The sequence below is a fragment of the Grammomys surdaster genome, unplaced genomic scaffold, assembly GCF_004785775.1.
Source record: "Grammomys surdaster isolate TR1022 unplaced genomic scaffold, NIH_TR_1.0 189, whole genome shotgun sequence".
In the NCBI taxonomy this organism is placed as follows: Eukaryota; Metazoa; Chordata; class Mammalia; order Rodentia; family Muridae; genus Grammomys; species Grammomys surdaster.
This window is the reverse complement of record NW_021604634.1, coordinates 4,671,241-4,689,750: the sequence shown is the minus strand read 5'-3', so window position 1 is coordinate 4,689,750 and position 18,510 is coordinate 4,671,241. Positions and strand designations below refer to the sequence as shown.

At 43.1% G+C, this 18,510-nt stretch overlaps 1 protein-coding gene across 1 annotated transcript in view; it reads right to left on the bottom strand.

The window, feature by feature from the left end:
* LOC114622529 (cytochrome b5) overlaps window positions 1-16,550 on the bottom strand; it is a 28,700-nt gene extending 12,150 nt beyond the window's left edge. Inside the window, exon 1 of the mRNA XM_028768953.1 lies at window positions 16,282-16,550. Within this exon, the coding sequence (XP_028624786.1) occupies window positions 16,282-16,410 (129 nt within the window). The 5' untranslated portion in view covers window positions 16,411-16,550. The remainder of the gene's footprint in view (window positions 1-16,281) is intronic.
* Between the last annotated feature and the right edge of the window lie 1,960 nt (window positions 16,551-18,510).

The following is an 18,510-nucleotide window of genomic DNA, read 5'->3' as shown; positions in this document are numbered from 1 at the left end:
TTAGGAAAAACACAATACCAAACACAATACCAAAACTGACTGATGTTGAAATATTTTCAACTCTACCCTAAAAACTTTTTTGGAAGAATTAAAAAGAAAATCAAAGCCTAAAGAATTGGGATAAGATAAAATAAACTTCAAATCTTCCTAAGACAACAAAGGGACTAATGTTTTAAAATATCTAATATTTTCCTTGAAATATAAGACACACACAAAAAGACAAAGTGCTTGTCATATAAACTAAGTCTAAATCACAACTGTCTGGAAGTTAGCGATTCTTTTGTTCTTCTCTCATTCTTGTGAGTAGATCTGCTACAGTTTCCATAAGCACAGGTGTTAGTATAAGACTCTAACTGCAATAAACAACTGGAGTGCGCACAGTGGTCATGGCCTGCCTTTTGGACATGCTGTAGAAATTGGGAGCAGTCCACAGGAAAGCTATGAAGAAGGACTGGCAGCGTAACAGGCACCTGATGATTTCTCTGCAAGAGTCAAGAAGAAGCCTCAAATGAGCAACCATACAGAACAAGGGTACAGGTGACATTCATGTCAGATATCTGTCCTCTACCCACGGAACTCTGACAGCAGCAGGCAGTTGTAGAGCCTGGAGAGAAGGAGGGGAAGGGATTTTAGGGGGGGAGGGAGATATCCCAAAGGAATATTTCATTAGAAGTGTGTGGCTCTAGTTAATTCATAGGACAAATACTTGGTGTCATGTCCCTGAAGTGCAGACTCAAGAGTAAACAAAGACAGCCATGGCTCCTGCCTCTGGAAACCACGGTCTAACAGGCAAATATGAGCAATGCTCAACTGTGAACTGCAAATGAATGTCATTTCTGAAACCACAGGGTGAGTGTCACCATGATGAAACAAGGAGTGTCACCCAATGGAGAAGAAAGAGCAGACACAACTGGAGGTGTGAGGACTGGGGTCACAGCAGAAAGATTCTAATGTAGGAGATCAGGGTCAGGAAGGAAAGGGTCAGGCCAGGCCAGGCCAGGCCAGGCCAGGCCAGGCCAGGCCAGGCCAAGGGCTTTCAGGTCTCTATCTGCTGAGCAATGATAAGTCAATGAAACAGAGAAAGAAGGAACACGAGGTGAGGACACCGGGAGTTTACTCTGAGAAGAGTCCTGAGGGCACGTAGGGACACTGTAAGAAACCCAGGTCAGAAAAGACAGCACATAGTGCAAAGTGCCCTGAGGATGAAGACAGTGAAGACTGGAAGATGAAGGGTGGAAGTTAGGGTGAAACAGAGATATCAGTGTGCAGGAGACAGAGAATGGATGGATGTGAGACGGAGGCGTGAAGGGAAGGGTGTGAGTCAGGACTCATAGATGGCAGGACTCCCGCTTAGTGAGGAGTGACTCAGCTACCCAATGAATGACTGACTGGATGCTTAGAAGACTTAAACCACAGCCATTACAACTGCAGGAGCTGGGACCGGGAATCCCACGGAGACCAGGGTTAATCTGGTTGTTGAAACAGCCTTACCAACGATGCACTCCATCCACATATCTTTCGAAGCCACAATTCCTTTTGTGTATTTTTGTGAATTCCCAGCTTCTCTATGATCCTGCCAGTACATGAGAACTCTTGGAGATTAGGGAATATCAATAAATAGGCTTCACTTTTTAAAAATAAATAGGAACTTTGTTTTCAAACACTAAGAGTTTAGCATGTCCAGAACTGGAGAAGTTTGCTGCCACACCTCTAAGTCAGCACTAAAGACACATTCTGGAAGCCATGGTACAACTCCTGCATTCCTAATGGGGGGGAGGGGGCAAATCTAAAACTTTATTGAGTGCTGGCATGATACCCCAATTGGCAAATTCTAGAATTTGACATCACCTAAGGGTTTATCGTGGAAACATAGGTTTATTAAGTTATATGAAATTATTTTGGGTGATCTGTGTAAGAATGTAGCTTTGCCACGTATCCTGCAAGAATGAAGACCATTCTGAGCAACAAGGCTGTAAACATTCCAGAAATGTCTACACCACTGTGGAGGATGCACGATTGTTAAGGGACCCAGAAGAACTCTCTGGAATTCTTCAGTTACAACAATTACATCTATATGAAGCTCAGTCTCCTTAGGAAAAAAGAAAAAGGGCTACAGTTTGAGAAATAGTGGAAGAATCAGAAGCTGATGAGGGTTCACAGTCTCCGCAGCGATGCACAGAGCACGGGGCCTCCATTACTGGATGTGCTCTGTGGGTGCTCACTTCCCCTCCAGGGTTTATACTCAAGACGATGTGTCTCCTGTTCAAATCCAAAATTTCCTAAAAAATCTGAAAGGTTCTGATAAAAATAAGTGTTGCCTGTTCTATTCCTCCAGCCCAAAAAGGTAAGTTCATAATCCTTGAAAGAAATGATACTGAACTTCTTTCCAATTTAGTGGCTTTGATTCAGAGAGCTACAACAGTCTTGTGTTGTTGTGTGTTTGTTTTTAAAGGGCATCAAATGTAGATGAAGTCTATCTGTTTTTGAAAAACAAATAGTGCCGTGGGCTAGATTGGACTTCCGCATCTATAGAAGCAAGGTCCTAGAGTAAAACTCTAATGTGTGGCGTCTGACAGTACAACAAAAGGTTTACGATGAAACACAATAAGAAGTGCATCAAACACATGAGTTTCATACTGATGAGCCTTATCCCTCAGATGTCAGTGTCAATATACAAATATTCCAAAACTCGAGGCCTGAAACAGTCCTAGTCCCAAGCATTTCCAAACTATAACACAAAGAGCTAATGCTGGCTATCCAGTCCTTCAGCCCACTACAGCCATCCAATCTCTAACACTGGGGCTCAGTCCTCGGCTCTGCTCCCACTCCATCTGCAATACCTCTCCTGGGGATTGCATCTCCAGTTTGCATACTACCTGTCCACTGAGTACCACTGAGTAACAGCCTCTCTGATATCCTAGTGCCAGGCTCCTAAAACATCTATCTACTTGAAAACTCTCCTTGCTGTCCAAACACACACGAAAGTATAATATTTCTCTTTCCTGTCATAATCTTTTCCAGTCTTTTTGTTTTCAGATGCCATGGCCATGTCCTCCACTCCAATGACAACTTTTCAGATTCCATCCTTGAATCCCCACCCCAACACGGCATCCTCCCTTTTCTTCGCTGCTCACGCTGTCACACTTTCAAGTCAGTTATCAATTTGTTTGTGAGATTTCTCATGGCTCAGACTTCAGCATGCCCCATTCATCTGTGTTTGCTACCGACTCCACGGCCCTGCAGTATGTGCTGACTGAACATAGCGCAGGGCTTCACTTTCAGGATCACTACACACGCCAGCCAGCTGAGGAGCAGGGTGCTCTCATCCACAGCTCATCCAAATCTCCTTCCCCTGAATTATTATAGCTCCTACCCTCCAGGTCACAGGACTTCATGCTTAACTGATAATTTATTAAATTAATGGGCAAAACCAGATCTACTATGTATAAAGCACTGTAGGGCATAGAAGGAAGAATACACCCAATCTTGCCTGATTGAATAGCTGAGCCTGTTAGTAGTAACTGGATGGGAGGGAAAAAAAATCAAAAATAAAAGTATATGATTTGATCCTGAAGAAGCATGTAATTCATTTGGGCTAAAAGAAAAAAACTAAAGCAGAAACAAAAAACAGAAGACCCATGTCCTTTATTGTTAGAGCCTCCTCAGTTTTGACTAATCATGAATACCCATTGGATCCTAAACACGTAGCATGACTTTGAGCACAGTTCCCTGAGAGGGCAAATATGATGACCCACATGGCTCCCAAGTACCCATGTCACAGGGCAGGTGCATCGTTTTCAACTTTGTTAACATTAAAACAATTTCTCCCCAGCTTTACAATGAAATAAGTTCAGGTTCGTTCTCCCCCAAACCCCTCTCCCCCCCTCCCTCCCCCTTTCTGTGTGTGTATGTGATAACATAATGTTCTTAAAATACATACAATTTTGAAATGATTCAATCAAGCTAGTTAACCTAGCCCTCAGCTCACACACCTACCAGTTTTTTGCTTTGTTGTGTTTGCTTTTTGTAGTAATTTTAAATTTCACCCTCTTAGCAATTTGCAAATATACATCATACTTAGCAATCAATACCCATGATGTTCAATGCACTCCCAGAAGAAGAGTCCTTTAACACAAGTCTAAACATTTCAGAAGGAAAAGCTTTTGTAGCAGCTGACTCATCCCTGGAAAGGCACACATGAGCTATGGACCAAGTGACTCTTCTGTGACTATGGCATGAATACTAGGATCAAGCCAAACCTGTTTTACAATCTTCTCAATCCCAGGACACACAGACATTCTGAAAATAATGCAATTAAAGCTTATGTAACATTACATTCATGTTATTTTAATATAAATTAAGGGTTATTGCTTTAAGCATTGCTTTATCACTAAATATTTGAGGTGGTTTTTTAACTTTCTCACTTAAAAATGTGTTTAAGGTATTTATAGTAATAAATGCAAAATACAGCAATATAAGTGAGAATTCAAGGGTCTACCTATAAAAATGAGAAATATAAATAGGGCAAGAAAGCTAGCATTAAGTGAATGGCAGCAATAAACCCAGGCAAAGATAGGACACTTCAGATAGGCAAAGAGACAAGAAAAGATCTCACACTCTTTAGAATTACTGGCGGGAAGGTGGGGCTGCCCCTGACGGCATTAACTGGCCATCCCTGTCATGGCACTCGGTGAGCTAGTGTGGCATCTAAAAGTTAAGAGTTCTAAAAAGACGACAGTATCATAAACTCGATCATTGTTCTTCACTGAACAACATTTGCCCATAATGAATTAAGTACTAACTAGAGACCTTTGGCCAACCCGCGTAAAAACTCAGATTCCCATTTCATCCTTCACTAATAATGCTACCCTAATAATTTTATGTAATTACTGTTAAGTTATTGCTTTGAGAAATTAGCCCAGCTATTAAAAGCATGACCACAACACATCAGCTCATCCACAAAGCCAGTGACCCTACCCACCCTACAGCTTTTCAAATAGACTCTAATGGAAGGAATTCTATTTAAAAAACACCCATTCTGGGAAGAGATTTCCTGTTCCTGGGATTGCTTCCTTCATGAGGACACTAGAGTTATCAAAGTGGCACGTGTAAAATGTCCCCCAAGGGACCAAATGATAATGTCCTTCACAACCAAGTTCTAAGAACCTCAGTGAGAGGACATGTCCCTTGTTTAAGACTGCAGTGCACAATGCTTTACCCCGAGACATAAAAAAACAATTAGCCCAAACATTATGGGTACTGCAGGCAAGCCCACATGTGTCTGACCTAGTACTTACCGTCTGTGTGACAAAACCTGACCCCAGAAGGGCTTCATGTTGATACAGCAGACACCATGCAACTGTTTTGTCAGTAGCAATGAGAGTAGAATTTCTCATACACAAAAGAAAATCGATGACTACTAGAGCAAAACAGAATGTGTTCTCAGAAGCACAGAACCATCCACGTGTCACACAGCCCTGGATGCATTTCACAGTCATGACCTGGGGTTACCCTTTACACTAGTAAGACAAGAATGGTAAAATATTACTAAAGCTGTACTTCAAACCCTTTTCAGAATGAGGCCAATGATAAAAGACAAACATATTATTATAGACGCTACAGCAGTGTTCCTCAACTTTCCTAATGGGGCAACCATTTAATGCAGTTCTTCATGATGTGGTGACCCCCTAATCATAATACTGTTTTGTTTCTCTTCATAACAGTAATTTTGCTATGAATTTTGTTATGTAACTTTATGTGATATGTAATTTTGTTGCAAATTGTAATGTAAGCATCTGATATGCAGGATATCTGATATGAGACTCCAATGAAAGGGTCCTTCCACTCCCAAAGGGGTTGAGACCCACAGGTTGAGAACCACTGCTGTACAAGATGCAGGTTTGTTTTTTGTTTTTGTTTTTTTTAAAACCATGGGTAAAAAAACAGTTTCAGATTTTCAGAGACCTAAAAATGGTTCTACAAGGATTGATAAGATAAAATAACTTTAGATACTAGTTCTGATATGGATTATTTGAGTGAATGATAACTCTTAACATAGAGGCAATGAGCTCCAGGAGGAAAAGATGCAGCTAGAGAAGTTAACATCACTTAGACTCTAACAGGCAACTCAAGGCTCCCACAGCAGGGAGCATCTTTCCTCTGGAAGAAAACCTCCAGACTCACTCTAAGGCCATCTCACAGTCCCTCTTACTTTCAGATAAACAAAACAAAACAAAACAAAACAGAGTACAGCTTTGGGATTATCTTTGTCAGCTGTGTTCTTCCTTAACACAATTTAATAAAATAAAACTATCTTAAACTTGATCTATATCTTAGATCAACATATCTTGTTTGTTCTTCGGTGGTTGGCCAGTGGTTGGCCTTAATCCCTAGCATAGCCACATTTCACTGAGCTCAGATCGCATGTTGTACAAACTTCCAAACTCAAAGATCCAAATGTCTTCTCAATGAAAGTGAAAAGTTTTGTGGGCTTGTCCAAGAAAGCCAGGAGGTCTGCTCATCTAGGACACAGCGGCCACCGTCACAGGCAGTTCTCTTCTCTCGGGTTCCCTCTCATCCTCTTAGACAAAGCACTGCTGGAGCACTCATCCCAAATCATTGTGTCCCAATCCTGCACTAGATCCAAGACCTTGGGAGGCTGGAGATGCCCCCATGGCTTCAGAAGCTTTGAGAAAAGACTGCTGCTCTAGTGTCTTTCTCTTACTCAATAGTATTTAACCTTAAGTAGATGTAAGCAGTGTCCCCAGCTCCCCCTTTGGCTGGTACCGCACATGATTAAATCTGGTTAATAGAAGGAGAATGCAAAGGACTGTAGAATCTTCCAGAGTCCTCCACTCCCTTGCCCTCTCTTCTTTATCTCCTTCACTCCACTACTGCCCCTGAGCTTGAGGATGAGGCCCTTGCCCAGGCTGCATGAAAAGGGAACTAGATGTGTGGACTCCTCAGGGTAGAACAGTTAATGCCCAGGCGTAGGCAGAAAAGCTACGTGATTTGACAAATGAATAAACTCTCATCTCGCTGTGCATAGTTATTTAGGTTTCCTCTAAGTTTAAACTCAACTACTTCATGTATGACCTAGTCAAGAAATCCAGCTTTAAGTCTCATGAAATTTCAAACAAATTCACGGGCAAGTGTCTTCACATATATAGATTAGAGAACTACTATTAAGAAGCCTTCTGTAGTAGAGACTAAACAGTATAGATTAGATATCTAGACAGAAAAGTGGGGGTGGGGGAACAAAACAGTGAGTCCTTTCTGGATAGTTACAATTGAAATTCAAAGAGTATATCCATGGAGTATCGGTCAGAGAGTCCAGGTCACTGGCTGATATGTGAAGAGCCTGAGGATTATTAGCAAAGAAATGAAAGACTGGATGGTTAGAGTAAAGTAGACACACAGGGTGTCAAAAGCCAGCATGTTACAGGAGACACTAAGGACCACCTGAGGACTGAAGATCATAGCATGACAGACATGCCAAAGGGGCTTGTCCCTACCCAATGCAGTGGGCTGAAGGACCCAGTCACATGTAGGCTAAAAGTCATGACAACTCAACTCCAGGAAGCCACAGCAACACTGCCAATCAATGTTGTAATAAAAACAAAACAAAACAAAACAGTCACCTATGCTTGCTTGATCTGAAGTAGTGCAGGCCAGCCTGCCTAGCCTCCATAAAACTGCCATTATATTTTTGTGAAAAATTGGTTAGAAATATCTGTGCAAGTCTCTCTCTGGATTTCTCTAGTTCTATTCCACTAATCTATGTATGTGTCCCTCTGCCAGCACCACACTTTCCAGAATACTGTAGTTATGGCCTAAGATTTTTAATTAAGTACAGTCATTAACCATGAAGCATTTAAGCAGAATAAAGTGATACAAATTGGCTTTACTTCTAAAATGGCAGTCTATTGTGATGAGCAAACTCAGGGTCCTAGGAGGCCTGGCCAGGCATGAGATGACAAAGATCAGCCCAGTGAGAGCAGCAGAGATAGTAAGGTTGATCAGATTCTAACTTTAATGAGAAAGAGAAGCCAACAGACTATTCTGGAGGATCTAATATGAAGAGCAAGAGACTCAAGACTGGGGGACACAAGTGCCATCAACTGGCACGGGGAAGGATAAGGATGGAAGTCTGGGACAGAAAATCAGGTATTGTTTTTAGGTTTGAGAGGTCTAGGTGGGGACATGAAATAGACAGGCATACATGAATCCTGGGCTCAGGAGATAGGCCTTTCTGCTCTGGATATGATAGGTTGGAAGCTGTGACACTGGACAGCATAGTCCAGAAAAAACGAAAAACCTCTGGTTTAGGGTGTCATGTACTGAGGTCAGAGATAGGTAGAAATGGAAGAAAAGGAGGCCAAACATGTGACCAGGGAGCTGTGGGGGAGCCAGGAGATGGCATCCAGGAAGCCAAGCAGGAAACAACTGCATGAGATTCAGCTGACACATCGATTGTCAGGAGACCCTGGCAGGAGTGGCTTTAAAACACTCCTAGAATTTTATGAGAAAGGAGCAAATGAAATAGAGTGGAAGGGAATGGATGGAAATGGCAGGCCTCTCAAAGGCTCTACCACACAGAGATGACATTGGGGAAGTGCTATCTGGAGAAGCTACATGTAGGTAGGAATGGCCTGGAGAGGGGAACTTGTACACGAGGAATAGAAAACAGAAGGTGAGGAAGAAATGTCATGTTATCAACTGAGAAAGGAGAACCCTGAGCAAACATGGAGGCATTGGCTTAGACAGGAAGAGGCAGGAAAGTGTCTCCGAATGTGCTGTTTGTGCTAAACTCTACTGTGTTGTACAGCACAGGACCTGGCTCAACTGTGCTTTGCTCTGTGGGTGTATTAACAAGCCAGATTTTCACAACTAAGTCCCAGAAGTGCTGAGTGATAAACGGTTCAGTGTGGAGTTTCACCAAGTGTCTATGACAAAGAAAAGATCCTAATGCTACCATTAAGTGCCACTGGTGGGAAAGGGGTGGGGGTGAACTAGGACAGGTGTGGAGAGTGGGTGGCAGCTGTCTTCCACCAAAGGGCTCTCTCATTCCATCACAGGGTCATTGCTGAGTAGTCTCTAGGTCCAGGGCAGAGGGTACCAAGCAGATACATGACACCTGCCATCCAGAGGAGACAAGCACTCACTCACTTCAGGACCCCACTGATGTCATTATCAAGACAGAGAACTGCCCTTTCTAAGGAGCTGTAATCTGCCTTTTGGAGCAGTGGCCACAAGCAAGGAGGGAAGAAGAGCAAAGGTTTTAGGCAGAAAGGAGTCTAAGTTGTTTGAGAAACAACAGAGGTATGGTGGAGAAGAAACAGTGTTACCACCTGAAGTGGAAGAGACGAAGGCAGGACCCAGCCACCCAGCTTTAAATCCAGCACATCGGGAAGTCATTGGAAGGAATCACACAGGGAAAATATGACCATTCTGAACAAGAGGGAGTTTTGTTTTCTTCTGCAAAGTGTATTCCTTAAAGTAATGCTAGCATGTGTTAGCTGGCTAAAAGCTCATGGTGCCACCATCAATCTGAACAAAAACCAAAGGCTTGCTCCATATCAACCAAGAGGGTGAGGTCAGAGTCTCCTGTCTTCCAAGGCCCACCAATTAAAGGGCTTCTCCAAATCCTTCCCAGCCTCCTCACACATGCCTGACACATGGGAACTGTTTCATTCCTGATGAAAATCACACAGATTGGTTAAGCCAGGCCCAGTGGCCAAGAACAAAGATTGCTGAACAACCAACCTCTTGTGTGGAACTAGAATGACTGTGCACAAGTGTATAAAGGTCAAAAGTTAACCTTGGGGGCTATTCCTCAGATGCTGTCTCCATTGTTTTTTGACACAGGGCCTCTTACCAGTCTGGAGTTGGGTAGGTTAGTTGGCCAGTGAGTTCCAGGAATCCTCCCAACTCTGCCTCCTAGAACTAGGATTACACATGTGCACCACCACACCTGGGTTTTAACACATGAGTCCTGGGGGTTAATCTCAGGTCCTTCTGTTTGTGTAGCAAGCACTTTACCAGTTGAGCAATCTCCCTAACCCCAACAAAGAAGGTTTTATAACCATAATGCACTTGGCATTACAGCCTACTACATAATGAACGTTACAAACATCCAGTAAATGTCCCCGGCAATAGCTTTTGTTACTTCACTGTAGAAAAGGGTGAAAGGATATTTACTTTCACTGTAGAGAAAGTAAATATCATAGGTGATATTTACTTTCACAGTAAAAAGATACAGAATATATTTTGTGACCCAGGACATGGTGGGAGAAAAACTTGGTACCACATGGTCTGCAACCATTCACCAGTCAGCCAGACAAAGTGGGCCTGTAGTGTTAACACCACCTCACTCCCTTTCCTCCTGCTCTTCTCCCATATCCATTCTTCTTCCAGCATCTCCCCAGCCTCAGTGATTTGACATTCACTTGACTAGAATTTGACCAGAGGCCACCTACTATAGAGTTTAGCCCACCAATCTCCAACTCATTCTCCTGGTTCTAATAGCAGCACAGGCCCCAGGAGGCAGTTCACAAATACACTTGCCAGTACATTCCCAAGAAAACAATATCCCAGGGTAACACCAAGAGCACACTCTTTCAAGGTAAAGGAAGTGGCTTTGGGTACTGCTATCTCAAGTTCTACTGGATCTGCTGTTTCTCAGGCCACTTGTTGAATAGTGCACCCCACACAAAGAGATAGACAGACAGTGCTAGTGAAAGCTGATGTTCCATGGGACAGACAGTTAGGTGTATTCCTCAAACTGTACTATTAGCAGAATTTACATGCTAAAGGTGCCTGTTCATTTCTTTTTCTGATGGCAACACATACCCAAATAACTTAGAAGGGGTGAGTAAATCATAAGCAACTTTCTTGGTCACTGAGAGACCTTAAAAAACTCAGAGAGAGAGAGAAAAACAAACAAACAAACAAACAGAAAACAAAACAAAACAAAAAAAACCTAACACTCTGACATGTGAGCCCTTGCAAGTAAGTGCCCAGAGGACCATGACCCCCAGTACATCAGTGATACTTTTCTAATTTAAATGTAAAAGAACACGTTTCGCCACAAGGATCTATCGTAAGTAATCAAGGTAGACTAAGCACACAAGAGGGAGGTGGCCTATACTATAAAATCAACCTGCAGCCAGGAGGAGAATGAGCTCTAAGGTGGATCCTTAACAGAGTTCAGTGGGGAAACTAGCAGGTGACAGAGAGCATAGAGAGCACCTTTCCACTAATATGAAGCACACCATGAGCAAGAGAGGTACATGCTCACACTTGCAGCACTGACTGGAGGACATTCAGAGGATGTTCTGTGTGGCATGCAATTCTGGGCAACTGTAATTTTCTTCTTCTCACTCTTGCATGCCACCCAGGCCTTCACAATAACTGTGGATTCTTCTCCCCCAAACAATAAGCTATAAAGTTTATATTTTAAAGTTCCAGAAGTAAGATGATCACTGGTTATCCCAGCATGCAGGAAGCTGAGGTAAGAGGACTAACCACATGATGAAGGCCAGCCTGTGCAAGACCTTACTTCACAGTAAAATAAAATCACAAGGAGTGGGCTGTAGCATGCTGGCTCATCTGGCATACTCAAGGCCCCGAGTTCAATCCCCAGTACAAAACCAAAACAAACAAAAAAAACCCCAAACTTTTAATTGCCTGAACAACTTCTCTTTCCATGTTTTTCTAAGTGGTTTTCACACATATTATTTTTCCCAACGCCCTAAGGGCAGAACCAGTCCCCCACCTGCCCCCACCCCGCTGCAGCCCTACATGTTCCCATGAGTGGAGGAGGACCACAGTTACTCAGATTCTGTTACACAAGAGAGGTGCCGTGGGTTGTCTCCCAGGGTTTTAGAGTCTTCTAGAATAACAGACATCCATATTAGTAGTAGACCAAGTAGTGATTAGCGTCTTACCTATTCCCTATTTACCCAGGCTGGCCTGTATAACCTGTTTTACTTCCTTATTTACAAAATTCTCATCACCTTAAAGACAAACAGAAATGAGAGTTAGGTTCCTCAAGTGTGATCTGGTGTCTTAGTTTGTTTTGATTTTACTGTTGCTTTTGTTTTTGTTTTTTACTGTGTTAAAATAAAACTGGAATCTCTTTTCAGAAAAGGAACACCTTCCCCAACAGTAGAAATGCTTAAAAGACACATGTGGGGTCTTACAAGATATGGCTTTCCTACCTATTTACTCAGGATGCCTAAGTCACCACCCAAAACACATCATTAAGTAGTAGATTTCCACTATACACCCATTAAAGAGACATATGGCTGCACCAAAGAGTAAAGACCTATGCCCTTCCATTTCTTGGAAACACAGGTGTGCATCTTTTTGTTTGTTTGTTTGTTTGTTTTGTTCTTTTAAAGATTTGCATCTTAAATGTCTCAGGGAGACAGTGGTTCTCAAGCTCTGAATTCTTGGTCTATGGAAGGTAAACAGCCACAAAAAGCAAAACTTCATTTAGAACCCAAAAAGCCCAAGTGAGTCAGAAGTTAACAGCTTCTGCAAGGCGGGATGCTTTCAATGAATATTCAAGACTCGATTTAAAATCTCAGAATCTCAGCATCACTAGAAAAATATTCTGTGTGGAGGAGAGTCAACTTGCCTTCTACATAGGAGATATCTGTTACAAACACCCACTGCCCAGAACAGAAAGGCCACAGGATTATTACATGATGCTCTCTTCCTCCCTTCCACAACTCTGCCTAAACCTGGCCCAACCACAGAAAAGGGAAATGTAAAAACTTGCTCCTTGGCCCTTAACACCTGTTTTCATTCCAAATAAAGGTCTCTCAGATTTCTATAATCATTAACCTGGCTAATGCCATGATCTTATATCACAAGACTCAATTTCATTAATAATAAACTCAAAACATAGGGGGCAGGACTAGAAAAAAAAGGTTCAAAATATATAGGTAATGAGGCTTATAATCCTGTTGGCAGGCACCAGCTAGGAATCAGAACCCTGCTGCTGTTTAGATTGCCTCCCTGCTGGATTTCTACCTCTGAACCTCAGAACATTATTTCAGGAAGACAGAGTTCACATTGCACAAGGAACCTTCAAACTGTGCTTTTGACTACTAGAAAGATAATTTTTCTACTACTCTCCTTTTCCAAGATTACCTTCCAGATTGACACTTCACCTAAAACACACCTCAAGCACTCAACTACACAGGACACTGCAAAGGGGAAATCACAGCTCAAGTTCAGACCTGACTGCAGTTTCCAAATGAGCAAGAAAACTCATCATGGTTTGTGTTCAACGAACATTATTTTTTTTTCTAGTTTTGGTTTCTGGAAACACATTCTCACTGTCATCCAGGCTGGTCATTCTAACTCTTGGGAATTCTCTTGCTTGACTCCTGAGTCTTGAAAGAGCTCAGAATACAGGCATGCACACTACACTAGTCAAAGCTTTATTCTATGTCAGCTGCAAGCAGGCACTGCTAGTCTCCCATTTACGGAGGAGGAATCTAAGGCCCAGAGAAGGCAGGCAGCAGGGCATGAGCCAGCCAACCACAGCACATGCTTCCTCCACAGAAATGAGGGATTCTTAAAGGAGGACAAAGCAACCTCAGGAAAGCAGGGCCACATGGATGGGTAAATCCAGAGCCTGTGGAGACACAGCTCGTGGCAACAGAAAATTCTAGAAAGGAAAGAAGGATGCTCCTCCCATTTTTTTAACTTGTAAGAAGCAAGGATAGACATATTCTTCAGCTCATGTGCCTCATGAAATTTCTGGAACCTTGAGATGTAGAAGGAGAGGGAGGCAGGGAAAGTGGGACACTCTAAGTCTTGTAAAATATTTCTGTTTTAAGTCAAAGCACGAGACAATCCATGTAGACCTAACAAAATAATTGAAACTGAAGGATTCTAGGAAGAACTGTGTCAACATGTTTGAGGTGTGTGAGGAACTGGTAACCCAAACAGCCACAAGCAGTCACACGAATGGAACCATACAGTGCAGGTCAGTGTACCGAGATCCTAAAGGCAATGCAACACTAGGGGAGGAAAGCCAATGACCAAGAAGCTGTGTAAAACAAGCAGTCATAGTAGTATAGCAAGCTTCAAAAATGTCAATTGTCAAGAGGAGAAATATGTCAACACCAGGCAGGATCTGAACATACCAAGAAGCCTGATGATCACAGAAAATGCTCCACTCCATGGTAGAACACTCACACAGAGTAAGAACAGGGGTAAGAAAAGCAGGCAGGTCCTCAGTCCCTCTAACCCTTAAATCAACAGGACCCAACCATTCTCTGTGCTTCTAGAAAACTCTGACCTTTCCATCAACATCCTAGATGACTGATTCCCAGGGAGCTTCTCCATTTTGGTCAAGAAGCATTCTTCCCAGGCCATTCTCAGAGATAGGGTACCAAAAACTTAGGCGGAACAAAGAAATTTGTTTCCAGCTTGTTTCCCAACTGAGCAGCTGAGCTCTATAAATCTGTGGTGTCCTCTCACCCCTTCCCTGCCTCATGAGAATAAATCAAAAGAATCAATGGCTTTGAGTATAATTTAATAATCTCATCCCTGTTACCTACTTCAAAGATCTACTTTTAAAGTCATACACAATTATTTGGGGGTAGCAATTCTCTATTGGGAGTAACAGTCCATCCTCTGGGACATTTGGCCGTATCTGGAGACAGTGCTGGTTGTCACTGTTAGGACATCCACTGAGTACAGGACAGGGAGGTAACTTAAAAAGTCAACAGTCCTGAGGTCTAGGGGCCTGTTTGAAAGGACAATGAGACAAGTTAAAACACCTGCAGCGTATAAAATATACCAGTGTTTTGTCTTTTTCTTTTTACAAATGCTGCACTTTATTAAATACACAAAGTCAAGGGACACATTTTATCGTAGAATTCCAGAATTACATATATCATGGTTTGGGGAGGGACAGTTCCATGTGAAGAGTCACTCACCTGGCCCTTGGCTTAACAATACAGGAGATACAGGACTGTTGGTTTGAGAAGTTATGATGCAAACCTGCTCTGGACTCAGCAGAAGGGAGGCAGATCTAAGTCCGCACTGGAAACCATTCCTTATTAAACTGGAGCCCTATTTTACCATTAACAGTCAAGTGTTTTACCATGAAACTTCAACTCCAAACTTTCAAGGTTTTTCTGTGTTTAACATTCTCTGCAAAACAAACGTCTCTGGATATAAATTATAATCTAACACCGACCCTCTACTTTTGCTCAGCCCACCAACAAACAAATAAATGTGCAAATCACCCCATCGATAAGCACTCATATTTAAATTGAAAAGAAATGGGGTGTAAAAAAAAAAAAAAGAAATGGGGTGTAGAGGTCATTGTGACTCAAAGTAACACTGCACCTGGAAGGAATAAAGAGAAAGACTACAAAACGGCCCTTGGGCTGGGCAGCAAAAACCACAATCTTGAGACCAGCATTGCCAGAGGAAATGTTTTCCTCTAAATTACATTTTACAACTTCGGAAGTAGCTTAAAGATGAAGTTCCAGCTTTCTGACTGTACCACGCTGCCTACCTTCCTTCCCTAGTACTAGCTCAAGGCACACACTATTTAGGTAGCTCGCCTGGTGCTGAGGCTCTTAGACAAGTCACTACTCCATTAAGGTCGACACTCTTCGGGCTCTGCTGAGTTATGGCTCTGGACATCAGAGAGGTCCTGGGAGTGACTCCCCCCCCCCTTCCCCCCGGGACTTCCGACCCTAGGGAACCCTCTGGGCGAATCAGCTTTTAAGACCAGAGGACTCCAACCGGGTGATATTAGAAGTCCGCTCGAAAATGGAGAGTTCTCTATTCTACATGGAAAGAGCCTTATATGAAAACAAAAGAAAGGGGAAAAAAAGGATCTTTCAAAATCCTTACGCGGTTGTGCACTCTCCCAGCAAGTGTGTAGCATTTATTCAGGACACTCCTGAGCACCTTGTAGGGACCCAGGTTTGGCCCGCAAGTACACTGCCCTTCCGAGCCTGTAAGAACAGTTCACACTGCAATGATGCTTCTCGACCTCCCAGAGGCATGCCCAGATGTGCAAACCCAAGGCACGCAGGAGCAGACACAGGTGTGCACAAGCAGGTGAGCATGCTCAGAAGCGAACACAAGTGTGCAGTCGCGGAAGACCCTCCTAAATGTTCTCAAACACTTGAGCACTCAGATCATTTTTCGGACATCGGTCCCAGGTCACGCCGGGGGGTATCCACAGCCGGGGCCACCCTTCCCCGAGCCCCACTGGAGCGTGCGTGCCCATCTCACCTCTTCGAGAAACTTGGTCAGATCGTACACCTTGTGATGTAGGATCACCCAGGTGCTCTTGCTGTCTTTGTGCTTCTGAATCTCTTCCAGGGTGTAGTACTTCACATCCTTGTCTGATTGCCCGGCCATCTCGGAACAGTGAGCCTTCCGGGCCCTGCAACACAGCCTTGCAGGGTAGTGCTATGATCAGTTCTAAGCAACTCCGCCCGGGACATTCCCAGCCCCACCGGGCAGAGTGCCCAGAGCCGGGAGGGGTGGTGCCTCAAACTGGGCACAGACCGCATGGCCCCCGGGGATTGGCCAGTGTGGTGCTCCCACCCTCAGCCGACGTCCTCCATTAGTCCAATCATTCCCCCCCACAGTCCGACGCACAAAGTTGATTGGCTACAAGAGGTGCCCTTCACTTTTACGCTGCCTGAGCGTAGAGTGGGGAGGCGCTTTTCTGAGTCTGCGCATAAGCCAGCGGGTGGGGTCACCGAGAGCTGGGGAAGTGCGATCAGAGCTTTAAGGCCAGGTCAAACTTCATCTCAGCTTTAGTGTCTATCCTTCCCTTAGACCCAACTTCACATTACCTTTTGCGTATTTCCTAAACAAAGCGTCCCTACATCCTGATAATTACTTGGAACAAAAATTACAGTGAGCCAAAGTGACCCTCTGTGTGCTTTCCCTTAAGCACAGACCATTTGAAAGAACCTCTTACGCAAATGTCACAGTTTAAGGGCTGGATATAAATGTGTGGCCTCAAATAAAGAGCCATGCATTTTGCTTCACTGGAATCTGCAGGGGATTGGGGGTGGCTCATCTAACAGGCAAACAAAGAAAATTGCTACATTAAAATTAGAAGCATCTAATAATTTCTTTAACCTGAAATAACTTCAATGCCACGAGACTCTGACATAGCAAAGACTTTCTCTTATCCTCCACTGTATTGAAATTTAAGTCCTAAATAAGGAACAGCACTAGGCACAGCGCTGGAGCCCTCCCCAGGCTGGCATGCCCCTACCCTTTTGTCAGGAAGCCGATACCATATATAAATTACAGATGTCTAAAACAGGAGTGGGGGAAAACAGAAGACTGAATTTATTTACTTATTTTAAAAGCCCTTTGTAGGTTTGGTTTTTTTTTTTTTTAAGGTCTTTTCAACAACGCCAATTAACTCCAAAAACATAACATTAGTGATAGCCACATCAGTAATTCTCCCAGGAAATCAGGAAAGTCCTGAACTCTGTAGGTGCTAGGACATACATAAGTGCCCTTTCCCTTAGCTTCTCCAGAAGGACCTGCTCATTGGGAAGTAAACATTGCTCAAAGCTTTCCAAACCATTTTCATTGTTTCTTTCTTTTTAACCACAATGAAACATTTCTGGTTGTACTTGTTACTCAGAAATACTTCTAACGTAATTTTTTTGTATTAAGATACTAATCAGCTTGGTTCACATACAACATATGAATATTTTATTTTACATCAACCAACTAAAATATAATGTAGGAACAATTTCCAAGAAATTCAGTGGGGCTTTGTGGGGGGTTGGATGGAGACAGAGTTTCTTTGTGTAGCCCCAGCTTTCCTAGAACTTACTCTGTAGACCAGGCTGGCCTTGAACTCCAGTGATCGTCTGCCTCTGCTTCCCTTTAATTTTAAAGCATAGTTTCATGGAAAGTTAGAAGTATGCAACAGACACGTCCTCTTTCTCTGCACCCCTCACCCAGTTCACTCAATGACCACATATTAATGTAACTATGCAATATCAAAACAAGGCAGCTCACACCTGCAAAAACAGCACTCTAGAGACAAAGACAGGCAAATAGCAAGCTAGAAGCCAGCCTGGGGCTACCTAGTAAGTTCCCTGTCTACCTTAGTTATATAGCAAGACCTTGTTATGAGGAGAAGGGATGAAAGAAATCCACACCAATACAGCAAGGTCCCCTCTAGTATTAGGACTGGTATATGTGTATGTTTGTGACCTCCATACACCCCAGCATAACTGCTCTGTCACAAGCTCTAGCTGGCACTGTATTCCTGAATTACACTCACATCCTCCTGTATTATCCCTAACTCCTGGTAATAAGGAATCTGTCTTATTCCTGTATTATTTTGTCATAATATTATATAAATGGAATCACACAATAACACATTTGAGATCAGCTTTCTCACTTGTCTTATTGTCCTTGAAATCCATCCCAGATGTGAACTGTGTCAATAGTGATTTCATTGTCTTCATTGAGAAG